The sequence below is a fragment of the Littorina saxatilis genome, linkage group LG1, assembly GCF_037325665.1.
Source record: "Littorina saxatilis isolate snail1 linkage group LG1, US_GU_Lsax_2.0, whole genome shotgun sequence".
NCBI classification, from domain to species: Eukaryota; Metazoa; Mollusca; class Gastropoda; order Littorinimorpha; family Littorinidae; genus Littorina; species Littorina saxatilis.
The window spans coordinates 75166901-75189724 of NC_090245.1; the positions used below are offsets into that span (position 1 = coordinate 75166901).

Here is a 22824-nt window from a genome sequence, read left to right on the forward strand (position 1 = left end):
CGTTTTCAAGTTTGAATGAAGGGAGTGCAAGATAGAGAGACACGCACAGTCACCGTCTATGTCATGCAAACCACACTCTCTGGCATACACACACCACACTTTCTATTTCTCGTGCACACACACACACACACACATGCTCTCTATTCACACACAGACACGCACACTCTCTATTCACACGAACACGCCAAGAGGGAGGAAGAGAAAAGTGTTGCAGGCAAGAGTGTGTGTGTTTGTGCACTTTCATAGCCGATGTTCATACATTCCCATAACAAATCACCCGAGGCAAGAAGAAGTAGTGAGGCTACTTTATCACAATGTGAAACGCAAAATCATTCATCTCAAATTGTTATATGTTTCAACAGCACATATTCCCATATTCAGATCACAAACAAAACATTGTTAAGTGGTAATACAGCAAGGTAGAAAAAGCATCCTTCATTTAATCCCAAGAGTGAAACTGATAAAAACTGAACAAAACAAAAATTGCGCATTAATGCTGTAAAGAAAAACAAAAAGGAAACTTAATAAAAACAAATGCACAGGCATAACAAGTGTACAAAATAAGTTTGGAAAAAAAAGAAACTTCAAAAGGGACACACACACACATATCAAAATGACATAACTGATTTCATGGATCCATATATTTGGTGTCAACGAATAAAACCAAAAAGGGTTAACATTTGTGCAAAGTTTTGGTTGCTCTGAAATGAGAGTAAGTAAAAAATATATTTGTAAACAAAAAAGTTATAAAACTTGCAAACATATGACCAAAAATCTCAAAAGCTGCATGGCCAAAACCATGGTTGAATGAAAATACTCACAAAAAGGTGCTGAATATCACCAACAGTGTGATCCACTAATTGTGAACTTCCAAGGAAAGACTTCAAAGTCTACTACAAGGTGATTGTTAAAATAAATGAAACAAAAATTATTTCTCAACATATGAATTACATGTACCAGTAAAGCTGATGACAGACGCACAACACAAAACAATGTTTTCGACAAAAACCTCCATTTCAAAACGTCGGGGAAACATGTTTTTAAAGCGGGGATGTCACACGCGAAACACACAGATGAAGCGCGCTGCGTTTTTTTTACAGAAATATCGGTCAGTGTCAGCTTGACCCGTCCAGCTACCGCCCTGTGTTTGGGTTTGTAAACAATACGGCTGGCAACACCCACTGATATTATTGCCTTTCGTCAAACGCGACAGGCTCCAAAGACTCTAGTTAGGATTCAGGGCTCCAGTACTACCCTGAATCGGTACCACTTATGGGTCGGCCATTTTTTTTCTCTCTTCGTGGTGCCGGAAACCGAGTCATGTGAGTTGATCGTCCGGGTTCATTGGCTGACTACCAAAACGTGTTTTCAGATTTTAGAGCATGCTCTAAAACCCAAAACACGATGCAAAAATACGAAAGTGTTTTCCGAAACGTGGGGGATGTCACATGGGAAACATGCTGTTTAGTGTTTGTTTTAAAAGAAACACTGTTTTGTGTTGTGCGTCTGACATGGCCTTAAGACTAACTCTATCCTGCCGTATACATACATACATCATTGACCACTGTAGAGATATTGGAAACCGGTACTGTACTGCCGAAGAAACAAGAACACCATTTACAAAAAAAACAGTCGTCTAGCCAGGAAAACCAGTGCAGTGTAAACGCAACAATAGCTTTTCAATATAAAGAAACAACAACTGTAAACTTTCTCACAAAAAAACATTAAAATACAGGACATTTCTAGTTAACCTGAACACTGATATCTTACTAGCACTAATTTTGGCTGGGTGAGAGCAAAATAGAGAAACGTTCTGCAGACTAAAAGAGACTGTGCAAGGGTTACTCTAGAGAAAAACTAAGGCTAAGTGACATCACCAATCAGCATTCTCATTTGTACTTCTAATCACTAAAATACTTGAATAATACTGCTATGTGTTTTGCTTTAAAGTACTGTGTTAACACAGAAGCATTAGCCTAGACACTTAATTTTGAACATTTGTTATTAAAAGAACAAGAAGTGAAATGAGTTATTAGCAAATTAAAACATGAAAATAATTTCTGGTCTGTCTTCAAGGCTGCCGGCAATGTAAAGATTTTCAACATAAGATTCAATACATATTACACAGCTGCACAAGCAACCAAATCAGAAATGCTGAAATGTTGAACAGACAAAAGTGCAAAAATATGTGGTGGTATGGCTACCACAAAATCATTTTATGAGAAAAAAAATCTATAAAATGCATTACGAAAGAGATCGAAAAACACAAAAGGTACACAGAAAAGCAGATATATTGTCCGCGTATTATGAAATAAATGTTAAGTTTTCTGAATGAGTGAAATGCCTTGTACATGTCAACATATTTGTCTGAAAAAAACAAATGACAAAGGTGCCAACAAAAGATTAATAGCCAGATGTAATATTCATTTCAGATAAAAAATGGCCTATAAAAAGTTGCAAAATATTTTGCTTGATATTTGTTTCAAGAAAAGGAAAAAAAGCTGGTTTTAAACATTCATGCAGCATGGGTCGACTATATATCTCACCCACCATCACCCAGACAATCACTCTTACACTGAAAAAGCATGTAACAATCGCTGGGTGGCCGAGTGGTAACGCACTTGCGCTCGGAAGCAAGAGGTTGCGAGTTCAACCTAGGTGTTGGGTTCAAGTGCTAGTCTTTCGGATGAGACGAAAAACCGAGGTCCCTTCGTGTACACTACATTGGGGTGTGCACGTTAAGATCCCACGATTGACAAAAGGGTCTTTCCTGGCAAAATTGTACAGGCATAGATAAAAAATATCCACCAAAATACCCGTGTGACTTGGAATAATAGGCCGTGAAAAGTAGGATATGCGCCAAAATGGCTGCGATCTGCTGGTCGATGTGAATGCGTGATGTATTGTGTCAAAAATTCCATCTCACACGGCATAAAAAGATCCCTGCGCCTTGAGTCTGAGTCTGGAGATAGGCGCGCGATATAAGACTTCATATAACAGATACCAACAAGGTTACGATTCCTGGTCCCTGAAGTATTTTTGGCTAAGAAATCATCATTTTCTGCAGCATAATCTTCAAACAAAATGCAGCATAATTTTCAAACAAAATGCAGCATATATCTTTGGCTCTGTTGTCTTGTCAACACATATATATCACATTCAAATGGCTCCATTGCAAAAGATTATGGTAACCATACTTATATTTTGTGAAACAACATCATACCTATTGCAAAAAACCTTCATCTCTTATACTAAACCATAAATTCCTGCACATATCATGTTCAATTTTTCATTTTCAAGCTACAAATCATTGTAACCACTTTTATATTTTGTGAAATATTGTCATAATTAACAATACCAAAAGTATAAATGTCTCCATGTATGATTTTCCACAGTACTATCTGATGTGAAAATTCTGGATTAAATCATAAACAAGACTGATGCAAAACTTGAAAGGATATGAGCAATGATACAGCAAACTAGCGTATTACAAGTTAAGTGTAAATCAATCATAAGAAAATATCATTCAGTATTTGGATATGCTGTTTCATAGATAAAGGTTGAGAGCAATTAAGTTTGCAGCTAAAATTGGTTTACACTCACGTAAATGACAAAACTTCAGATATGCAATGACGAAAAAAATATTCTTTGCGTATTGATAAGGATGCAAAATTGAGCATACACTAGTATAATGCAAGTTGAATATCTTTATCAAATGTCCCATGTTTGGCATTGATAAAACAAAATCAGTAAACCACTAGTATAAAAGCAAGCAGTCATTATCTTGATTACTATGTTTGGCATTGATAAGAAAGTTGGTGAGCCACTAGTATAAAAGCAAGCAAAAAAGTGTGATTAATGTTTGGTACTGAAACAAACCTTGCCAACCCTTGTCAAGTCCAAGTGCAGCAATGTGCACATTTTCTTGGAAACTTCAGTGGTGCAAATGTTTTTTTTTTTTTTAGAGTAGCATTGTTTAACATTTATTCACACATCCACATCGGCTATTTCGCGCAAGAATATAAACATTTATTTGGAAAAAAGAAACATAATGGCTAATAGAGAGTGTCTGCAAGTCCATTTTACAGTGTGGACAATGCTTTATCACACAAATTCTGACCGCTACACAAAGTGAGTATCAGAAATGAGTACCAGGGGTGGGTTGCATGAGAGAACTCAAATTCCAAGCTCAAACGGTTCGACTTTACTCTAAAGCTTGCTCTGTTAAGAATCTGCAAAGCACGAAACGAAGTCGGGGTGCATGAGCCGTCTTTAGGGCCGACTCAACAGAGAAAGAGGGCAAGTCGACGTTGTCGACCTACTTAGAGCGTTAGTGGGAGATTCCATGACATCACGGGAAATGTGGTCAGCAACAGCCAATGCAAACTGCAGTCTAGTAGGTTCGCGGGAAAAGGGCGCATCAGAAACCGTCTGTTACACAATAATGTACTCTGCGGCATCTGGGCACATTCAAGCATGCACAGGAAGCGCGCGCTCATACCAGCACAGGAGATGCCGTGTGTAGTACAAAGAAGATACAAGAGAGAGATACAAGATACAAGAAATTTTATTGTCCTCAGCTCATCAATACAAGGAAATTTGGCAGTAGAGCGTGCTGCGTTATAGTACTATTTTGTGCATTGTGCATGTTGGATCGAGTAGAAGAAAAATAAAGATTGTCTTCTTGATCTTGAATTGCTCTCTACTGAAAAGGTAAACATCGACCAAAAACTAAAAAAGTAAATACAAAAAGAAGATAAAAATACAGTAATTACAAAAAAACACGAATTATATCAAAATAAAAAATGAAGTAAAAACAAAATAGAAGGAAAAGAAACCAAAGTCAGATAATGTGAGATTAAAAAATAAGTAATAAATAAATAAGATTAAATAAATACAATTTTAAAAATCAAATAATAAAACACCAATAAAATAACAAGACAGCATTAGGTAACAAAAGATGATTTCTAACAAATAAAAAAAGACAACAAAATATAAATATATTAATGATTGAATAAATAAATACATAAATACATATTTCAACAAATTAAAAAATTAAAAATGATTTCACCCTAAAGAAAACAAAAACAAAAACCTTTTGGTTGCCGGGCACAGATGAAGTAAACAAGAAAGTTGTCTAACTCCGTCGCGTTGGTGCGACCTATTATAGCACCAAATGATAAAAGGTTTTAAAAAATCATCTTGCAAGCGGCAACTGCCTGGTTAAGTCTGTTATCTCTGCCAAGCTCAGCGTTAAGCCTGGGGGGGAGCAGGCTCAAAGTTAAGCAAGAAACGCTGTGCTCAACGAACGTAAGAGCGCTCATGCACCCCGGTTTTCGCGCTTTCGGCGTAAAGTCAACCATCTCAACTTTGAGCACATTTCCGCCCAGCTTAAGTCGTCTCATGCAACCCACCCCAGGACTCACAAGTAAGAGCAAACTGTTGCATGTTTGTGATTATTTGTTTGAGCGTAGCAATTTTTCTTAAAAAATAGCATACTATGCTGAAAGCGTAACAGTTGGTAGCTCTGCTGAAAAGATGTCAAGGAATATTTTAAAAAACATTCTCTGTGACCAGGCAACCCTCAGGATTCACTCGGAGTAAGCATGTTAAATTCCTCTGTGAATAAAACATGCATCAGACACACAAACAAACAAGAGAGCATGTACATATTCCCTACACACACACACACACACACACACACACAAAAACACACACACAGTGCTCTGAGAAATTGGCTTAACTCATTCCCAAAGCACAAGTAATCACAGGCAACTGTGAAAGCCAAGATTAAAAAATAGTGCAGGTGCAGTTTCAGTGTTAGTTACACAGCATAAATAATAGCATGTAGCAAATGTGCTTTTATGGTTCAAACTTCTCTTGTATGTTTGCTTATGTGTGAGTGTGTGTATGCGCATGCATGTATGTGTGTGTGTGTGTGTGTGGGTGTGTGTGTATAGATATGTGTGCGTGTGTATACGCATGCACTTGTGATCATGCATATATGCCAGTGTGTGTTGACTGTTTATCTCACTGATCAGGCATGGGAATTCAAAAATAGAAAAAACTCTGAAAATAGGCCAAGGTCCAGGGGCCGCCTAGGCCCCGGCGGGGTACAGGGGCAGAGCCCCGCTGGGGAAGGAACGAAAACGAATTTTAGCATTTTAGACCAATATTTTGATAGTTCTTGTGTAAGCAAATAATGGATAGAGAGACAATACTCATATAATTTGATTTACCCTTTTTTTGCCGCGGACGATTTTGTATTTTTGCGGACAATTCCCATGCCTGCTGATGCTAGATAACAAAAACACATTGACTGTTAACACCAAACCTGACAATATTGCATCAAGTACGAATACTGTGCTCAAAGTGTTTGACAAATCTTTCAGATGACGACTGTGTAGATTTAAAGGTATAGTTTAGTTTTCTTTCCATACATCAACTGCATGTACTATATCAACATCACATTTTCAAGGAATACTGGTTTCACATTCCACACAGCTGATATATTCTGAATTTATCACAAAAGTGCCCCAAAGTGCCATTTGCTCAAAAATATATACATATGCAAACAAGTATTTTTGCCATAAACTTCTTGTGTTAAAATCACAAACACATTAAAATTAAGTTGCATTTATGCATTTAACACGTTTTCATGGTGAGAGAAAGCTACATTTATCAAAATCAGAAGCTGATCCAAGGGTTGGGCTGATAAGGGGGGGGGGGGGGGGGGGGGGGTGTGTATTTATAGAGGGACCACAAACAGAAACAACAATCCTTTCTATTCTCTTTTTCTCTCTGGATAACATTTTTTTTTTAAAGTTCTTCATTGTTACATGATAACTCAGTATTGACTTACGAGTGGTGTTTGGAGCAGAGAGGTTAATCAAAGAGTTACATGAAGTGTACACTGGCTCACATGAAGGATTCAAGTCATCCCTGACTACAGTGTATTTGATTGAATTCAAAGTTCAACAAGTATTGATTTATATCATTATCAAGTGCCATGCTTCCCGCTACTTGCAGTTTTATTTACCTGTAATGAGAGACCTTTCTGAAAAGACTTGAAGAGGATACCCCTTAACTCATTGTCTCCCAGGTACGGATATATTCGTACCCACTCGTATGGCTCTATCTGACCAAGTACGGGTATATCCGCCCAGAGTGTTAACTTCAGTCGCTTCCTGTAAGGTCCATCTAACGTCTGCATTTCACTGTGTTGATACACAGTTTCTACACAGTTACTACAATTCTGAGTGACCTGCTGCAGCACAGCTGGTCTCGGTTAAGAAAAACTTGGTCAACATAGGTGGGGTAGAAAGTGTTAACAAAGGACACTGTTGTCTCTTGGCCTACATAACTCACCAACTAACTGCCATGAAAGGACATGTTTGTCAGGTCCTACTGTACTTTTTAACACATGACTTGGCAGTTAGCCTGTCCCCCAAAAGCTCCCATACGTTACTATCATCTAAACCTAAAACCACATGTTGCTGCAGTAGTCAATCCGGCAAAGGCTGATGGAACTACTGTGTAAATCAAAAGTATCGCTGAAGTGTATTGAGTAACAATGTAATCTCTCAAGAGTATTTTTTCACTGAAATGAGACCATCAGAACTAAGAAGTATAGTCCTTCAACGATGACTGATACAATTTACTCAAACACTGAAGATCACTCTGATCATGCAGCAGTCAGTCAAGCATGACAGACAAGATCACTGATGCCAGTTTTCAGTTCTGCATGTCTTTGCTGGTTTCTGATGATCAACACTGTATCTGAAGCATTAAGTTCACATTTTGAGAGCTTCATGTGGGTATAGCCTCCAAGAAAGTAGCATCTGTTCACAAGCATGTGTCTTGGACGCAGTGGTAAGACGTCGGCCTCCTAATCGGAAGGTCGTGTGTTCGAATCCCGGTCGCTGCCGTCTGGTGGGTTAAAAATGGAGATTTTTCCGATCTCCCAGGTTAACTTATGTGCAGACCTGCAAGTGATTTAACCCCCTTCGTGTGTACACGCAAGCACAAGACCAAGTGCGCATGGAAAAGATCTTGTTATCCATGTCAGAGTTTGGTGGGTTATAGAAACACGAAAATACCCAGCATGCTTCCCCCGAAATATAGAGTGCTGTTCCTTCTGCGCCGAGCGGCTGCATTTCAGGGCTCTCTCATATTTTGTACTGTGCGCCTTGAGTTGCCTTGTGGTGAGTTATGTGCGCGATATAAATTCTGGTATTATTATCTTCAACGGGGTGGACCAGTGAAACTGTACTAGATACAGCAGAATGATGCGCACTTTTTGAGGACAAGATTAGCTGACAATACCCATCACTCACAATGCATGTGCTCAACACCTCTTACTGACATAGCCTAGTCAAGGTACTCTTCACTCAAAAAAATGTGTCGCCCCTTGTCTCAGGCTGGTGGTATTGTATCGGAAGCACTAAAAATTCATATGATCAGCTTCTCTGTTGATGATGGCCAGCCGTACAGTCTGCTCACAAGCGTGTGTCGTCATTGGCCTGCGACCAGTGGCACTGGATTGGATGCAGCAAAGTCATGTGCTCGGCGCCCTTTATGGGCATGGCATGCTGGGTGTAGTGGTCGATCATGGCAGGGATGGTTTGGAAGGCCTTGCTGTTCTTGCCCAGAATGTAGCGCATGGTGCCGTCTGCTTTCTTGCACTGGTCAATCTGAATGTGGATAATCTGCAGTGGGCTTCTGCAACAATCCAGAACACAATTCTATAGCTTGCGTTTGTTATCTTACTTCATGTGCACGTGAACATTTTCTTTGAAAAGTGTAGTGGAACCCCATGTTAAGCACACGTACATACACCCACACCCACACCCACACCCACCTCTCTCTCTCTCTCTCTCTCTCTCTCTCTCTCTCTCTCTCTCTCTCTCTCTCTCTCTCTCTCTCTCTCCTCTCTCTCTCTCTCTCTCTCTCTCTCTCTCTCTCTCTCTCTCTCTCTCTCTCTCTCTCTCTGATGATGATGATGATGATGAAATTGTTGTTGTGCGTGTGCGTGTGTGTGTGCGTGTGTATGTGTGTGTGCGCATATGTGTATGTGTGTGTGTGTGTGTGTGTGTGTGTGTGTATGTATGAGTGAGTGTGTGTGTGTGTGTGTGTGTATGTATGTGTGTGTGTGAGTGTGTGTGTTGCAGAGTTTCCAACTGATACGGATTTCCCGTATCGGATACGGATTTTTCGTGATTTTCGAGTGATACGGCGTATCACGGGGATTGATACGGAAAAACTTCATTGATACGGGAAATTTCAAAAATGACATTTGTAAAAAAAAAGGGGGGGAGAAATATTCCGATTGGACGAAAGCGTGAGATCGGTTTCCGATCACGGTTCCGTTCATGTTTTGCTGTTCTTGAATGAGCTTCAATATCCCCCCGGCCTCCGAGTCCATGTCCGATGCTGATATCTTCGCGGCACTTGGTGCAAAACGCGAAATGTATGCCGCGTCTTGTCGATTCGGAGATGAAGCCATACTCTTGTTTGTAACTCTTTTCAAATTTTACAAGAACTTTCGGGCGCTGGACCGTTGTTTTCTTCATTTTGTGGTCGTCTGCTGCTGCTTCTTCTTCTGCTTCTCATCCACATTCGACTGAAGTGCATGCGCTAGCCACAAATCTCGCCTATTCTCGTTTAGTTTCGATTTTGATCACAGCGTTTGTGTGACGAAGCCTCGCGCTAAACGAGAGTTCAGAAGTGAAACTACGCCGAGTACAGGCGCTTGAAAATACACTCCAGTCATTATTAACTATACTCGAAAAATGTTTAATCGGGAAACTTTTGCACTATTCGGGAAAATCCGGGACTGGACATAAAATCAGGAATGTGAAGAATGGATTTTGCCTGTGTTGATTATAGTTTATAGATAAATCATGAAATGATAATAAGAAAGCATATTCAATACACATCACTTTTTCATACAATTCAAATCAATACTGATTTTAGTTCATTATCAGAACAGAAGCACTGAAATAAGTATTGATTGGCATTTTATGATGAAATTGATTGATCTTTATACCATGCACCTCACTACCATAAACACAACTTTCAAATTCTGCCTTACGCGGTAATACCGCGGTGCCGCGCGCTATGTACAGTTTTTTGGCCTGATGATACAGTTTTTTGGTAATGTGATACAGGAAAACATTGATAGGGGTTGACATGTATGGTGTTGTATTGAGTGCGAACGTGATTGCAGGCATGTGGCGCGCGTGTGTGTGCGAGTCGACTTTTCTTTTCCTTTGTATTATATTGACATACATGTACATTTCAATGTTCTATTATGCATTATGTTGTCGTATAGGTAATGTTGTAATTAGTGATACTGTTTGAACTATGATTGCGATTGACAATTTTCCTTTTATTGTCTTAATTTTTATGTCGTAGTTTAGCAGGGACAGATTGTAAGACTAGGCGTGAGCCTAAAATCTCCATCCTTGAGTAATAAAGTTGTCTCTCTCTCTCTCTCTCTCTCTCTCTCTCTCTCTCTCTCTCTCTCTCTCTCTCTCTCGAGGTATTACACACCGCTACGACCGAAGAGAAGTGAAAAATAAACTCCTGTTGTGCAGCGGGATAAAGTATTCCCTCATACCTCGGAGATATATCTTCACTCGCTCGCAGCGACGTCACGTGACATTTTAGATGGTGGAAGAAAATGCTGTCGCTTATCGGCACTGGGTGCATTGCCTTTGTAGTGCACTTGCACTAGAACGGCACTGGGTCCAGTACCCGCTCCGGCGTCGAAGCATTTTCCACTAAAAAGTGAACAAAATTTGACCTATTTCGTCGCCTATAGGGGACGGAAAGAATGTCATTTCAATGGTGTGATAACGTTCTTTCCGTCACGTGACGTCGCTGCGAGCGACTGAAGGTATATCTCCGAGGTATGAGGGAATACTTTAACCCGCTGCACAACAGGAGTTTATTCTTCACTTAGCTTCGGTCGAACCGGTGTGCAATGGGTGCTCTCTCTCTCTCTCTCTCTCTCTCTCTCTCTCTCTCTCTCTCTCTCTCTCTCTCTCTCTCTCTCTCTCTCTCTCTTTCTCTCTCTCTTTCTCTCTCTCTCTCTCTCTCTCTCTCTCTCTTTCTCTCTCTCTCTCTCTCTCTCTCTCTCTCTCTCTCTCTCTCTCTCTCTCTCTCTCTCTCTCTCTCTCTCTCTCTCTCTCTCTCATGCACTCAGAAGTGCAAGTCGTCATGAATGTATTCATGCATACTCATTTCACTTACTTGATGGACAGTGTGTAGTGGTAACGATCAGAGCTGTCTCGCACTAGGTAACTGCCATCTTTTGACACCCTCAGCTGTTGCTCTGCATCATCACGTGATATGTTGCCATGGTACCAGCTGAAACAAACAAAATGCCCATGCTGATATGATAAAATGTCTCTGTTTTTCTTCTTCTTCTTCTGCGTTCGTGGGCTGAAACTCCCTCGTACACTCGTGTTTTTTGCACGAGTGGAATTTTACGTGTATGACCGTTTTTTACCCCGCCATTTAGGCAGCCATACACCGTTTTCGGAGGAAGCATGCTGGGTATTTTCGTGTTTCTATAACCCACCGAACTCTGACATGGATTACAGGATCTTTTTTGTGCGCACTTGGTCTTGTGCTTGCGTGTACACACGGGGGTCTTCGGACACCGAGGAGAGTCTGCACACAAAGTTGACTCTGAGAAATAAATCTCTCGCCGAACGTGGGGACGAACTCACGCTGACAGCGGCCAACTGGATACAAATCCAGCGCGCTACCGACTGAGCTACATCCCCGCCCCGTCTCTGTTATAACTCCCTCAGCCAAAACAAACAATGACATTTTGAGCATTAGAAAGTATACTGTATGCAGTGAGGCCTGAAACTACAATTAAGATGACACTTAGCTTTCTTTCTTTATTTGGTGTTTAACGTCGTTTTCAACCGTTCAAGGTTATATCGCGACGGAGGGAAGGGGGGTGATGGGATAGAGCCACTTGTCAATTGTCTCTTGTTCACAAAAGCACTAATCAAAAATTTGCTCCAGGGGCTTGCAACGTAGTACAATATATTACCTTACTGGGAGAATGCAAGTTTCCAGTACAAAGGACTTAACATTTCTTACATACTGCTTGACTAAAATCTTTACAAACATTGACTATATTCTATACAGGAAACACTTAACAAGGGTAAAAGGAGAAACAGAATCCGTTAGTCGCCTCTTACGACATGCTGGGGAGCATCGGGTAAATTCTTTCTCGTCCCAACCAATATGGGACTCCCCCTAACCCGCGGGGGGCGACACTTAGCTAATTACATGGACTATAATTGGCTCTTCCTTATCAGACAGCTGGGTCTATAATTGGTTCTTAATAGACGATTTTCAGGTATAACTCCGTCGGGTTTGTATGGTTTGTGGAAGAGTGAATACCCTTGGCCTTGCCAAAACCTCTGACAGGGGTCAATCACTAGCGAGGGGTGTGTCGGAAACACATGGACAAGAGCACATGTTTTCAACACACACCTCGCTATGTTTGAGGCTATGAACAAAAAATCTGAATATACACAGTCTTAACAAGTCGCGTAAGGCGAAATTACTACATTTAGTCAAGCTGTGGAACTCACAGAATGAAACTGAACGTAGTCCGCCACTAGTGCAAAAGGCAGTGAAAGTGACGAGCCTGTTTGGCGCGGTAGCGATTACGCTGTGCTTCATAGCACATTTTACTGTACCTCTCTTCGTTTTAACTTTCTGAGCGTGTTTTTAATCCAAACATATCATATCTATATCTTTTTGGAATCAGGAACCGACAAGGAATAAGATGAAATAGTTTTTAAAACGTTTTCGGAAATTTAATTTTGATCATAATTTTTATATTTTTAATTTTCAGAGCTTGTTTTTAATCCAAATATAACATATGTATATATGTTTTTGGAATCAGAAAATGACGAAAAATAAGATGAAATTGTTTTTGGATTGTTTAATAAAAAAATAATTTTAATTACAAGTTTCCGATTTTTTAATGACCAAACTCACTCATTAGTTTTTAAGCCACCAAGCTGAAATACAATACCAAACCCCGGCCTTCGTCGAAGACTGCTTTGCCAAAATTTCAATCAATTTAATGGAAAAATGAGGGTGTGACAGTGCCGCCTCAACTTTTACAAAAAGCTGGATATGACGTCATCAAAGGTATTTATCGAAAAAATGAAAAAAACGTCCGGGGATATCATACCCAGGAACTCTCATGTCAAATTTCATAAAGATCGGTCCAGTAGTTTAGTCTGAATCGCTCTACACACACACACAGACAGACAGACAGACAGACACACACACACATTGACTAAATGTAAAAAGGGGGGGGAGTCTTAGATCAGGAGGTCCTAAAATGGGGGCTTCCACTGTACACAAATTTAAGGCCTACTGGTATCAAAAGAACACTCACTCCTGATTGTGTAAAGGAATCATGGCGTTGACTGGTTCCCCTATAGTGCAGTAGACAGAGTGGGTGGATCGCGTTGAGCCTGACGGGCTACTCCGGCCCTCTGTCCAAACAAAACATCACACCTGAACCACAGAACACACTCAATGCGAAATCATTCGTACATGTGTCTACGGTACATACAAACCATAACTCGACTCCAAAATAAACATGAAGCTGAACACAGAAGTTGACCACACACACACACACACACACACACACAAGAAAGAAGAAAAAGGCATGCCTACCAAATCATTTTTCTATGAGTTTTTTCTCTTGAGTTGGCTTCTTTACCACATTTTTTCCTCGTATATCCCAAACCTTCCTCGAATTTCCACCAGTGATGGCACTAGTATTTTTTCAAACTGGTATGCAAACTTTTATGATGTAAACAGTCCAGAAAAAAGCGGTAGGCTGGTCATTGGAACCAGTTAGAGTCCAACTCAGAGTACTGGTTTTATTGTTCTACCAGCACACAAAAAACCGGTAGTTCTAAAAAAAAATACTGGTAATTACCGGTTAACGCCAATACTGTTTCCACAAATGTCCCCATCCTGAAAACTGATTCTTCACTGGGAATGCTGGAATTACCAAGCACTATTTTAATGTGAGCCAAAGCTTTTCTAACCCAGAAATGATTCTTCAATTTTCCAAGACTATGGTAAGTTATAAATGTTGACTTACCTTGCAGTATCTGCGAGAGGCTTCTTTTTTGGGTGTCCCAAGCTTCCTCATAAACATCTTCTTGATGCTGCCGAGGTTGGTGCACCTGCTGCTGCTGCTGTGAGTGGGGTAGCTGCTGCCTCTGGTGCTGCTGTGCTCTCTGTTGCTGGTGTTGAGGAGATTTCTGATTCCCTGGGACTCCCGACGTTCTTGCCTGAAAAATCCTTTCTTCCAGCTCTCGTTGCTTCTTGGCCGTATCCCAGGGTTCCTGGTAGTTGCCATCATCCCCACCATCAGCGGCAACGCCACCGGCAGCTTTAGGCTCGGGATGCATAAACTGCAAACTTCGCAGTTTTTCCTCCAGTCCGCGGTTCAGATCCCAAGCCTCTTCATATGTTCCTCCACTCACCGGGTCAGTGGTCTTACCGCCGGCTTTCCTGCCACTGTGCGTCTGTCGCATAGGGGCCTTGTCATCCTGAAGGTACTCCAGAGCGTCTTCAAACTTGTCGGAGGTGGTGGAGATGCTCCTAGCCAGCTTCAAGTTCTCCGCCAGCTGCTTCTGCCGCTGTGCTGTGTCCCACGCCTCCTCGTATACCGGGGGACTGGGGTTATGATTGCACCCTGATGGTGAGCTGGCTTTGGTGGCTATCTGCAAGTCTCCACTTTTCTTCCTGGGGGAGATCGCTTTCTGACGAGTCGGTTTTGACATCCGGTCATCTGGCGAAGAATGGGTTGGGGATTTGGCTGGGGAATGCCTTGGTGTTGATGAATCTGTGGAATTTTTACTGGAAGTGCTTGCCTTACCGTTGGGTTTTTCAGTCTTTATGCTGGGTTTTTCAGTTTTAATTTGGGGTTTGTCATTGTTGATGTTGGGTTTTTGAGTCTTAATTTGAGGTTTTTCATTCTTCTCATCAGTCCTTGAGGATATGTGGCTGTAGTAGTTGTCAGAATGTTCGACTACTTTTGGCACACTGTTAGAGTTGGCAACTTTAGTCTGAGCACCTCCATTCAAACACTTGTATTCATTGGCACTAATAGGAGGTGGAGGAACATCATAGTCAGACGAGGCTTTTGTTGCACCTGGGGCATGAGCCAACTGGTACACATCTTGCGAATCATTCCCTGGTTTGCCTGTGTTTTTCCCAGCTGGATTGCTTGATTCTGCATTGGGCAAAAGCAAAAAGGGGCTGTTACTCTCAGATGACCAAAAATGTTCCCCTCTCTAACCCTGTCTTCCCCTCCCCTCCCTCCTTCTCTCTGAAAAGAACTTCATCCATTCGCACTAAGCAACCACGTCCAAAATAAAATCACTTATCTTTGTCATCAGGAAAGTTTGACGATGCAAAAAATATATGTTCCAAATTCTTATGATTGACAGTCCATACTTCAATTCGGACCCAAAATGACTTGCAAAACTCTAAGCAGTAAAACCGTAAAATGTTTGCCTAGTGTCAAAGTTCACATATAATCCTACAGTTGCATCAAGCCATACACCTAGCATAATAATTTTATATTCATGTTAAACACCAAGAAAGGTAATGCACCTGTACTTCTTCTTCGTTCACGGGCTGAAACTCCCATGGTTTTTACGTGCATGACTGTTTTTAATCCGCCATTTAGCCAGCCGTACGCCGCTTTTGGGGTTGCATGCTTGGCATTTTTGTGTTTCTATAACCCAAACCCTAACATGGATTACAGGATCTTTTCTGTGCTCACTTGGTCTTGTGCTTGCGCGCGTGTATACATGAAGGGAGATAAAGCACTAGCAAGTCTGTACATCAGTTGACCTGGGAGATCGAAAAAATATCCAGCCTTAACCCCCCAGGCGCGGCCGGCATTTAAACCCACAACCGTCCGTTTGGGAGGTCGGCATCTTATCCACTTGGCTATTGCGCCCATTGCGTCTGTACTAGAAGTGCTTCTGCTCAGTGAAGGGGGATCATATTAGGGTGGCCGGCAAAGCAAAGGATCGTTTACATGCACACTACATTAACTAAAAGTAGCTTCATTTCAAATTTCAGCACGACTTTGTAATCAGTTTGACACATGCCCATATTTTGGGAACAAATCTTTCCCACAGCACAGAACAGAAATAATTAGAGCCCCCCCCCCCCCCCCCCCCATTCTAAAACTCTTCTGTTTTAATTAAGCCCCTCCCTTTTAAAGCTATAATTTTCCAAACTTTCTGATAACATCTGTAAAATTAATAACAAAGATCTTAAAAGGTTGGGGGGGGGGGGGGGTTGTGGGTGTCAACTGTACACCTATTGCCTCCACCTCTGTAGGAACCTTGGACATGGCTACTCCAACAGAAACAGTCATTCCACACACCTGGGATATGTTTATAGGGTTCACTGTAGTGATCTTCTTCCTCCTCGTTCACGTGTGTCCCAGAACCATCGGAGGCCACCGGATCACCCCACACAAATCTCTTGGCATCCTTCGGCTCTGTGTACTGATCCATTTTCTGAAACATACAAAACATGTCAACTTCAGGACAGATCAAATGCTGCAGTGAACTGTCTCTGAATAACTTTTGCTATTTACATTTATTCGTCTTTTCATTTACATACAGTACTTCTTTATTTATTTACACAATTTAGCAATAAATCAGACGTGCATGTACACAGCTGAAATAAACTGTCTCTGAATAATGAACTTATTTATTCAGTTTACACGTTTATTCAAACATTCATTTACTAACACGTTTATAAGTTGATTTATTTATCCATTTCTTTCTTTATCACTTTATTCATTTATCTATTTACTTATTTATTTATTCACTTATGTATCTATTTAATTTATCAATTTATGTATTATTCCGCCTAGTAGCCTGCACACTGGCATTGGACGGATAAAGGAAAAAAAACCTTGTATGAAGCAAAGATAAAACACAGAATGAGACAAGCAAAGATAAAACACAGAATGAGACAAGCAAAGATAAAACACAGAATGAGACAAGCAAAGATAAAACACAGAATGAGACAAGCAAAGATAAAACACAGAATGAGACAAGCAAAGATAAAACACAGAATGAGACAAGCAAAGATAAAACACAGAATGAGACAAGCAAAGATAAAACACAGAATGAGACAAGCAAAGCAAACGAAAATGGAACGGGAGAAGTCGTCTGGTAACCCCCATAAAAGGAACCAGACCATAAAGGCTCGCAAGCCCAAAGGAGTGCTTCTCTTATTCTCACTAAACACACTGCTTTAGTGGAAAGTGGAACACACAATAGTGATCATTCACAACACAAAGTTCAGGCAGTAACCAGCCACTATAGTAAAAGTGATTATTCACAACACAAAGTTCAGACAGTAATCAGCCACTTGATCAAAGAGCAGAGCTTCCTACTTCCTTCAATGCCTGTGGGGACATGAGTGTGCACAAATGAAAATGCTCATTGAAATGAGTTGTTTGATTTCTTTGGAACTAAACGAGGGGGTGGGGCGCATGCGTGTGTGTGTGGACTATGCACACACAAATATTTACTGCTAACCTGCCAACCAACCAACCAACCACACACACACTCACGCTGTAAACCTGCCAACATGATGTTTTTCCACAATTTCAGTAACTGAGTACAAAGGCAAAAGAGCTAAACAGATTCTCCCCATCTACCCATTCTTTTTCACTGAAGTTTCTTCAACTGTAAAACGCCTGTCCATTGCATTGGTGTTTTTATCCCTTAACAGTTATATTATGTTTTGTACTGTTTCTACCTCCCATGCGCATTCACACACTAACAGACAGTCATACATGCATAAGGACATAAGAATAGATTTTGTAAAACATTTTTTGTTACTAATTAACAAGAAAAAGGTGTGATGTCCACCATTACGAAAATGTGTGTAATTTAGTACTGTTCTGGTCACGTGATATAAGCATTTGCTTGAGTGCGTGTCCTAGTTGTGTGTTTTGAACTGTTCATGCGAAGAAATCCTGAATAAAACTTTGTTTAAACCAAAAAGGTGTGACATTCATGGAAGTGAAAAACGGAAAAGTAAAAGCACACCCACACAGAATAAAATTTCAAACACATATTGGTCTAACCTGCCACGGATACATCTCCTCTCGATAATGATCCAATGTCCATTACAACCACCCCAAAGGATCCCCATTGAGTAAGTTTTTTTTCTCTTGTTACAATTCATCTTTCTAAATTGACCACCTGTCAATAATAACCACGGTTGGTTGGTTGCTTCAGTGGTTGTTATATAGACAGATTCAACTGTTGCAATCTGAATTGCAAACAAGACAACATGATCATCATATTCATACCTTATCACTAGTTTGTCATTAGCAGGAAATTGTTTCAAAGGATCTAAACGCTGATAACTGCAGGAAACATGCAATTGTCACTCTGGTGGGGTTTTGTTTAATCTCCTGAAAATAAACTAAAATTTTGTTCCCTAATTCTATTAAATTTACGTTTTTCTCTTCCCGTTCCGCTATCATTAAAAATATCCACATCAACAAAGCGTAGTTGACCTCAAACCATCCCAATTGATGTATCATAATGTGGGCATTCTTTTCACTGAAAATGTATGAGTAACTGCCACACGATACAGTGATACCTGCAAAGCAAGGCCCCTCTGATGAGAGGACACCTCCCAACAAAGGACATCTTCTGTTGTCCCTTTGTCTATTATGTTTTCCAAAAAATACCTGCCATAACAGCTAGGCCATCTGCAATGTAGGAACATTTTTGGTTGATCCCAAGGGTGTCTTTTCGTTGCAACCACCCTGCTGGTACAAGTATTCTTTACCACTGAATATTTATGAGAAACTGCCACGTCTAAAGCAACACATGCAATTCCATTTGTACATGAAACAGAGGCAACAGTTAAAGGCCGGCCAGCGATGGGTTAATTAAAACATCATACCAAGCAACTTGTGGACTGTCAGCTTAACACCTGTACAGTTGACTGGCTTTAGGCTGACCAATAACCCCTACACCATCAATCACAATCAAACTGACCATTACATCAGACTGACCATCTGTCATTCTACTGACCTCCATTTTGTTGTCAATGTTTCATCATCTATCTGCATGCCTTTTGAATGCAGTGACCGACTTCTCCAAAACAACAAAAACTCCTTACATGTAAAATGAAACGATCAGAAAAGATGGTTGAACTGCCTGTACACTCACATTGCACATGACTGACACCTTTCTCACTTGATTCTTTCAACATGCACATTATTATTAGGCCTAAAAAAAAAAATAGGTGTGGTTACGGTAACCCGACCTACCCTATTTTTTGGGGCCGACCCTATAACTTTTTATTACATTTGTCACAAAAATACAAAAAAACCCAAGTAAACGAGTGCAGAAAACGCAATGAAAGCGAAAGCGCCCGAGTCGCACACTTATTTCCCTGTCAAGTAGGTTTAATTTGTACACATTAGAAAAAAAAGTAAAAAAAAAAAAAAAGTGATTGCCTACCTTCCTACCCTTTTTTTTGTGGCTATGTTACCGTAACCACACCTATTATTTTTTTTGGCCTTACATTGTTAGGATACAGAAGTTTCTCTAATCTATTGCCTTTGATAGTACTTTTAACTATAATTGTACCCGAGTTGATTCCTTGGCACAATATCTTCTCTCTTCATAAAATTAAAAGGAAAGACACTATCTCGAACTCTGCCACAATTTAACATCACTGCATGAATGAAAGTAGATAAAGCCCAGTATCAACTTAGATGCTAAACGGCTGCTGTAGTGTTGTAAGCTTTTTCAAAAGTTCTTTGTTGTACATTGTAGTTGATGCTCTTTTGGGTGCTTCAAAAATCAGGAAAGGCCTTCTTAAATGTTATTTTAATTCAGGAAACTCTGATTTCCTGTTAAAACTTTTTATTCCTGTTAGTGTTTTTGTTGCTGTTATTCCTGTTGCTGTTAGTGTTACAGTCAAACCTGTGAAGGCGACCCACCTCTACATAACGACCATCTGTCCATTATCATGACCCATAAGAAACCCAAGTGATGTTCTTTCCTATAGAAGTCACCTTTCCATGTAGACCTGTCTGAAAGGACCACTTATAGTTGATTCCTTGGGTTGTTGTTATAAACAGGTGCGACTGTAGTATTTGCTATTTTTACGTCTACTGTCTCTAAAGTTGCAAAGCCATCGTGTGTACACAGCTGCCGACTTAGACACTGAATCAGTTAAATGTGTTTATTGCTTCAAATAAAGCAGGTCACTGAGAACAACAACAGGTCTGGCTGGTCCCACTGTCTCCCAGCAACATAAACTGACAATCCCTATTTGAAAGTTAGTACAATAGAACCTGAACTTGCGACCACCTTTTGAAAGCAACCACCCAGGCCTGTTTACCCCCAACACTTGACAAGAGTAACGGTCAAGTCAAAAATAGTAATCTGATGACCAAAATAGTGGGGTCGGCCCGCTATTGCGCGGGCCGCTATTGCGCGGGGCCGCTATTGCGCGAATCTTTAGTGTTAGGGTTAGGGTTAGATTCGCGCAATAGCGGACCCGCGCAATAGCGGACCCGCGCAATAGCGGCCCAGCCCCAAAATAGTAACCCAGTGGTTATAAACGCCAACATTAGCAACACAAACCTAATTTGAAGTACATTTGAAAATCATAGTCTGGACTCAAGTGGAGTATTAATTTTTCCCCCCAAAAGTCTAACAAAAATAGTAATAAATTACTCTAAAATAGTAAGGGTAAACAGGTCTGAACCACCTGCCCACAATTATAATGACAACTCTGAAAAAGCCGAGACAAGTTTTTGATACAATTCACCTTTCTATATCTACCACTTGTCTATAACGATTCCTTTTAGTCAGTTCCTTGAATGGTCGATACACTTTTTGACAGGATTGACTGTAATTTAGTCATTCTACAGGAGCGGGGATGTAGCTCAGTCGGTAGCGCGCTGGATTTGTATCCAGTTGGCATCTGTCAGCGTGAGTTCGTCCCCACGTTCGGCGAGAGATTTATTTCTGAGTCAACTTTGTGTGCAGACTCTCCTCGATGTCCGAACACCCCCGTGTGTACACGCAAGCACAGGACCAAGTGCGCACGAAAAAGATCCTGTAATCCATGTCAGAGTTCGGTGGGTTATAGAAACACGAAAATACCCAGCATGCTTCCTCCGAAAGCGGCGTATGGCTGCCCAAACGGCGGGGTAAAAACGGTCATACACGTAAAAGCCGTGGGAGTTTCAGCCCATGAACGAACAAACAAACAAGTCATTCTACATAGTTGGGCCTCATTTTGTGACATTAAATGTCATCACTTTTAATGCTCATTATTGTTATGAGTCATAACATGTCAAGTTGTAACCAAAAGGTACTCTTGTCTGTCAATTAATACAGATCTTGTACACATAACATGTCTACAGATGCAAATCTACAGAAAATACAGCCTTAAAAATGTTTGGGTTACTGGTATCTTATCAACTTATAACAGTGAGTATGTCAGATCTGCAACATGACATTAAAATAAGAACAAAACTTATTTATTAGAACAATTATGGATGAAGGTCATTGATTAATAAGTTCCACATATCATGTTCAGGATGAAAAACAAAGACAATGGGTACATAACATACCTTCCTCCCGTTTCTGAACCGTTTGCGATTGTCTTGTGACCGTGTGAACAACTTCCTTCTTCGGTTCTGATCACAATTTCATTGTTAGGATTTTGCTGACATTCTGCAGACGGCATGCGTGTCACTGAATCACTGCCTACAAAACTTCTATTCGCTGTAGATTTTCCCTTTGAACAACGCTCCCTGACACGGCATCTTCTCTTTGCGTTATCCTCATTCCTTGACAATGAATGAGGCTTGTTCACCCCGCTTGACAACGGTGCTCTTGTCTTCGATTGTGTGTAGAAGCGAGCCCGGGATTTAGAGCAAGGGGCGCTGACAAGAGTAGGACTGGGAAGTGCCCATTCCACTCAGCGATAGCAGCTCTTGTCGCATAACCTGCCTCCTAAGCCGTCCTCACTCATTACTTGCTCGACACATTAAGAAAGAGCAAGAGCGCGTGAGATTGACCGCACAAGATCGATTACTCCTTTGCTAGTGCGAGTCAAACTTGTTCCGTCTGCTTTTCCGTGTTTACTTGCCCATCTTCGCGGTATACGCGAGCAGGGAGGAAAAGCCCACCACTCTTACACATCGCATCATTCGTTCACATACTCTTGTAATGCAAACACTTACCTGTGTCTGCTTCTCTTCCTTAGGTCAAGACGAAACGCGCCGAATTGCCGCGGCGACGAAGACACCATCGCTGCCCTCTCTGGCCATGTTGTTTTTCTTCCTCGTCTGCGGGGTGAAGGGTTTGCCGTTGCGTGATTGGTGTATATCGTGCTCACTCTTGTTTACTTCCGGGTGCACGGCCACGTGTTTTGCACAAATGCACTCAAGTTTCCCCACCCCCTCACGAGGAATGTGCGTTGTGCTGATAGGTGCAGTAGTGTACAGTGTACTGGAGAGTAGTGTAGCCAGTCCCTCTGACATAATATCTGTTCTCGTTTTTTGCTTTCTGAATAAATATACTTGAAGTTACTGCATGCATGGCCTCTCCTAGTGTGACCTCGCTGCTGTGACCGAATAATCGACAAAGATTTCAGCGGCAACAGACAATTAGGCAACAGGAAAAGCGAATGCTCATACGACTCTCACTCGTCTTAGTCGTTAAA

The 22824-nt window shown here is 41.0% G+C and overlaps 1 protein-coding gene across 1 annotated transcript; it reads right to left on the minus strand.

Annotated features, from left to right (window-relative positions):
* Positions 1-290: 290 nt before the first annotated feature.
* LOC138979400 (SH2 domain-containing adapter protein D-like) lies at positions 291-22442 on the minus strand. The gene is made up of 6 exons (XM_070352120.1): positions 22343-22442; positions 16475-16610; positions 14165-15304; positions 13445-13544; positions 11257-11373; positions 291-8721 (listed from the first exon to the last, which is right to left on the minus strand). Exons 2-6 carry the CDS (start codon positions 16605-16607, stop codon positions 8499-8501), a joined length of 1713 nt encoding a protein of 570 aa, XP_070208221.1. The 5' UTR covers positions 16608-16610; positions 22343-22442; the 3' UTR covers positions 291-8498.
* Positions 22443-22824: the final 382 nt, after the last annotated feature.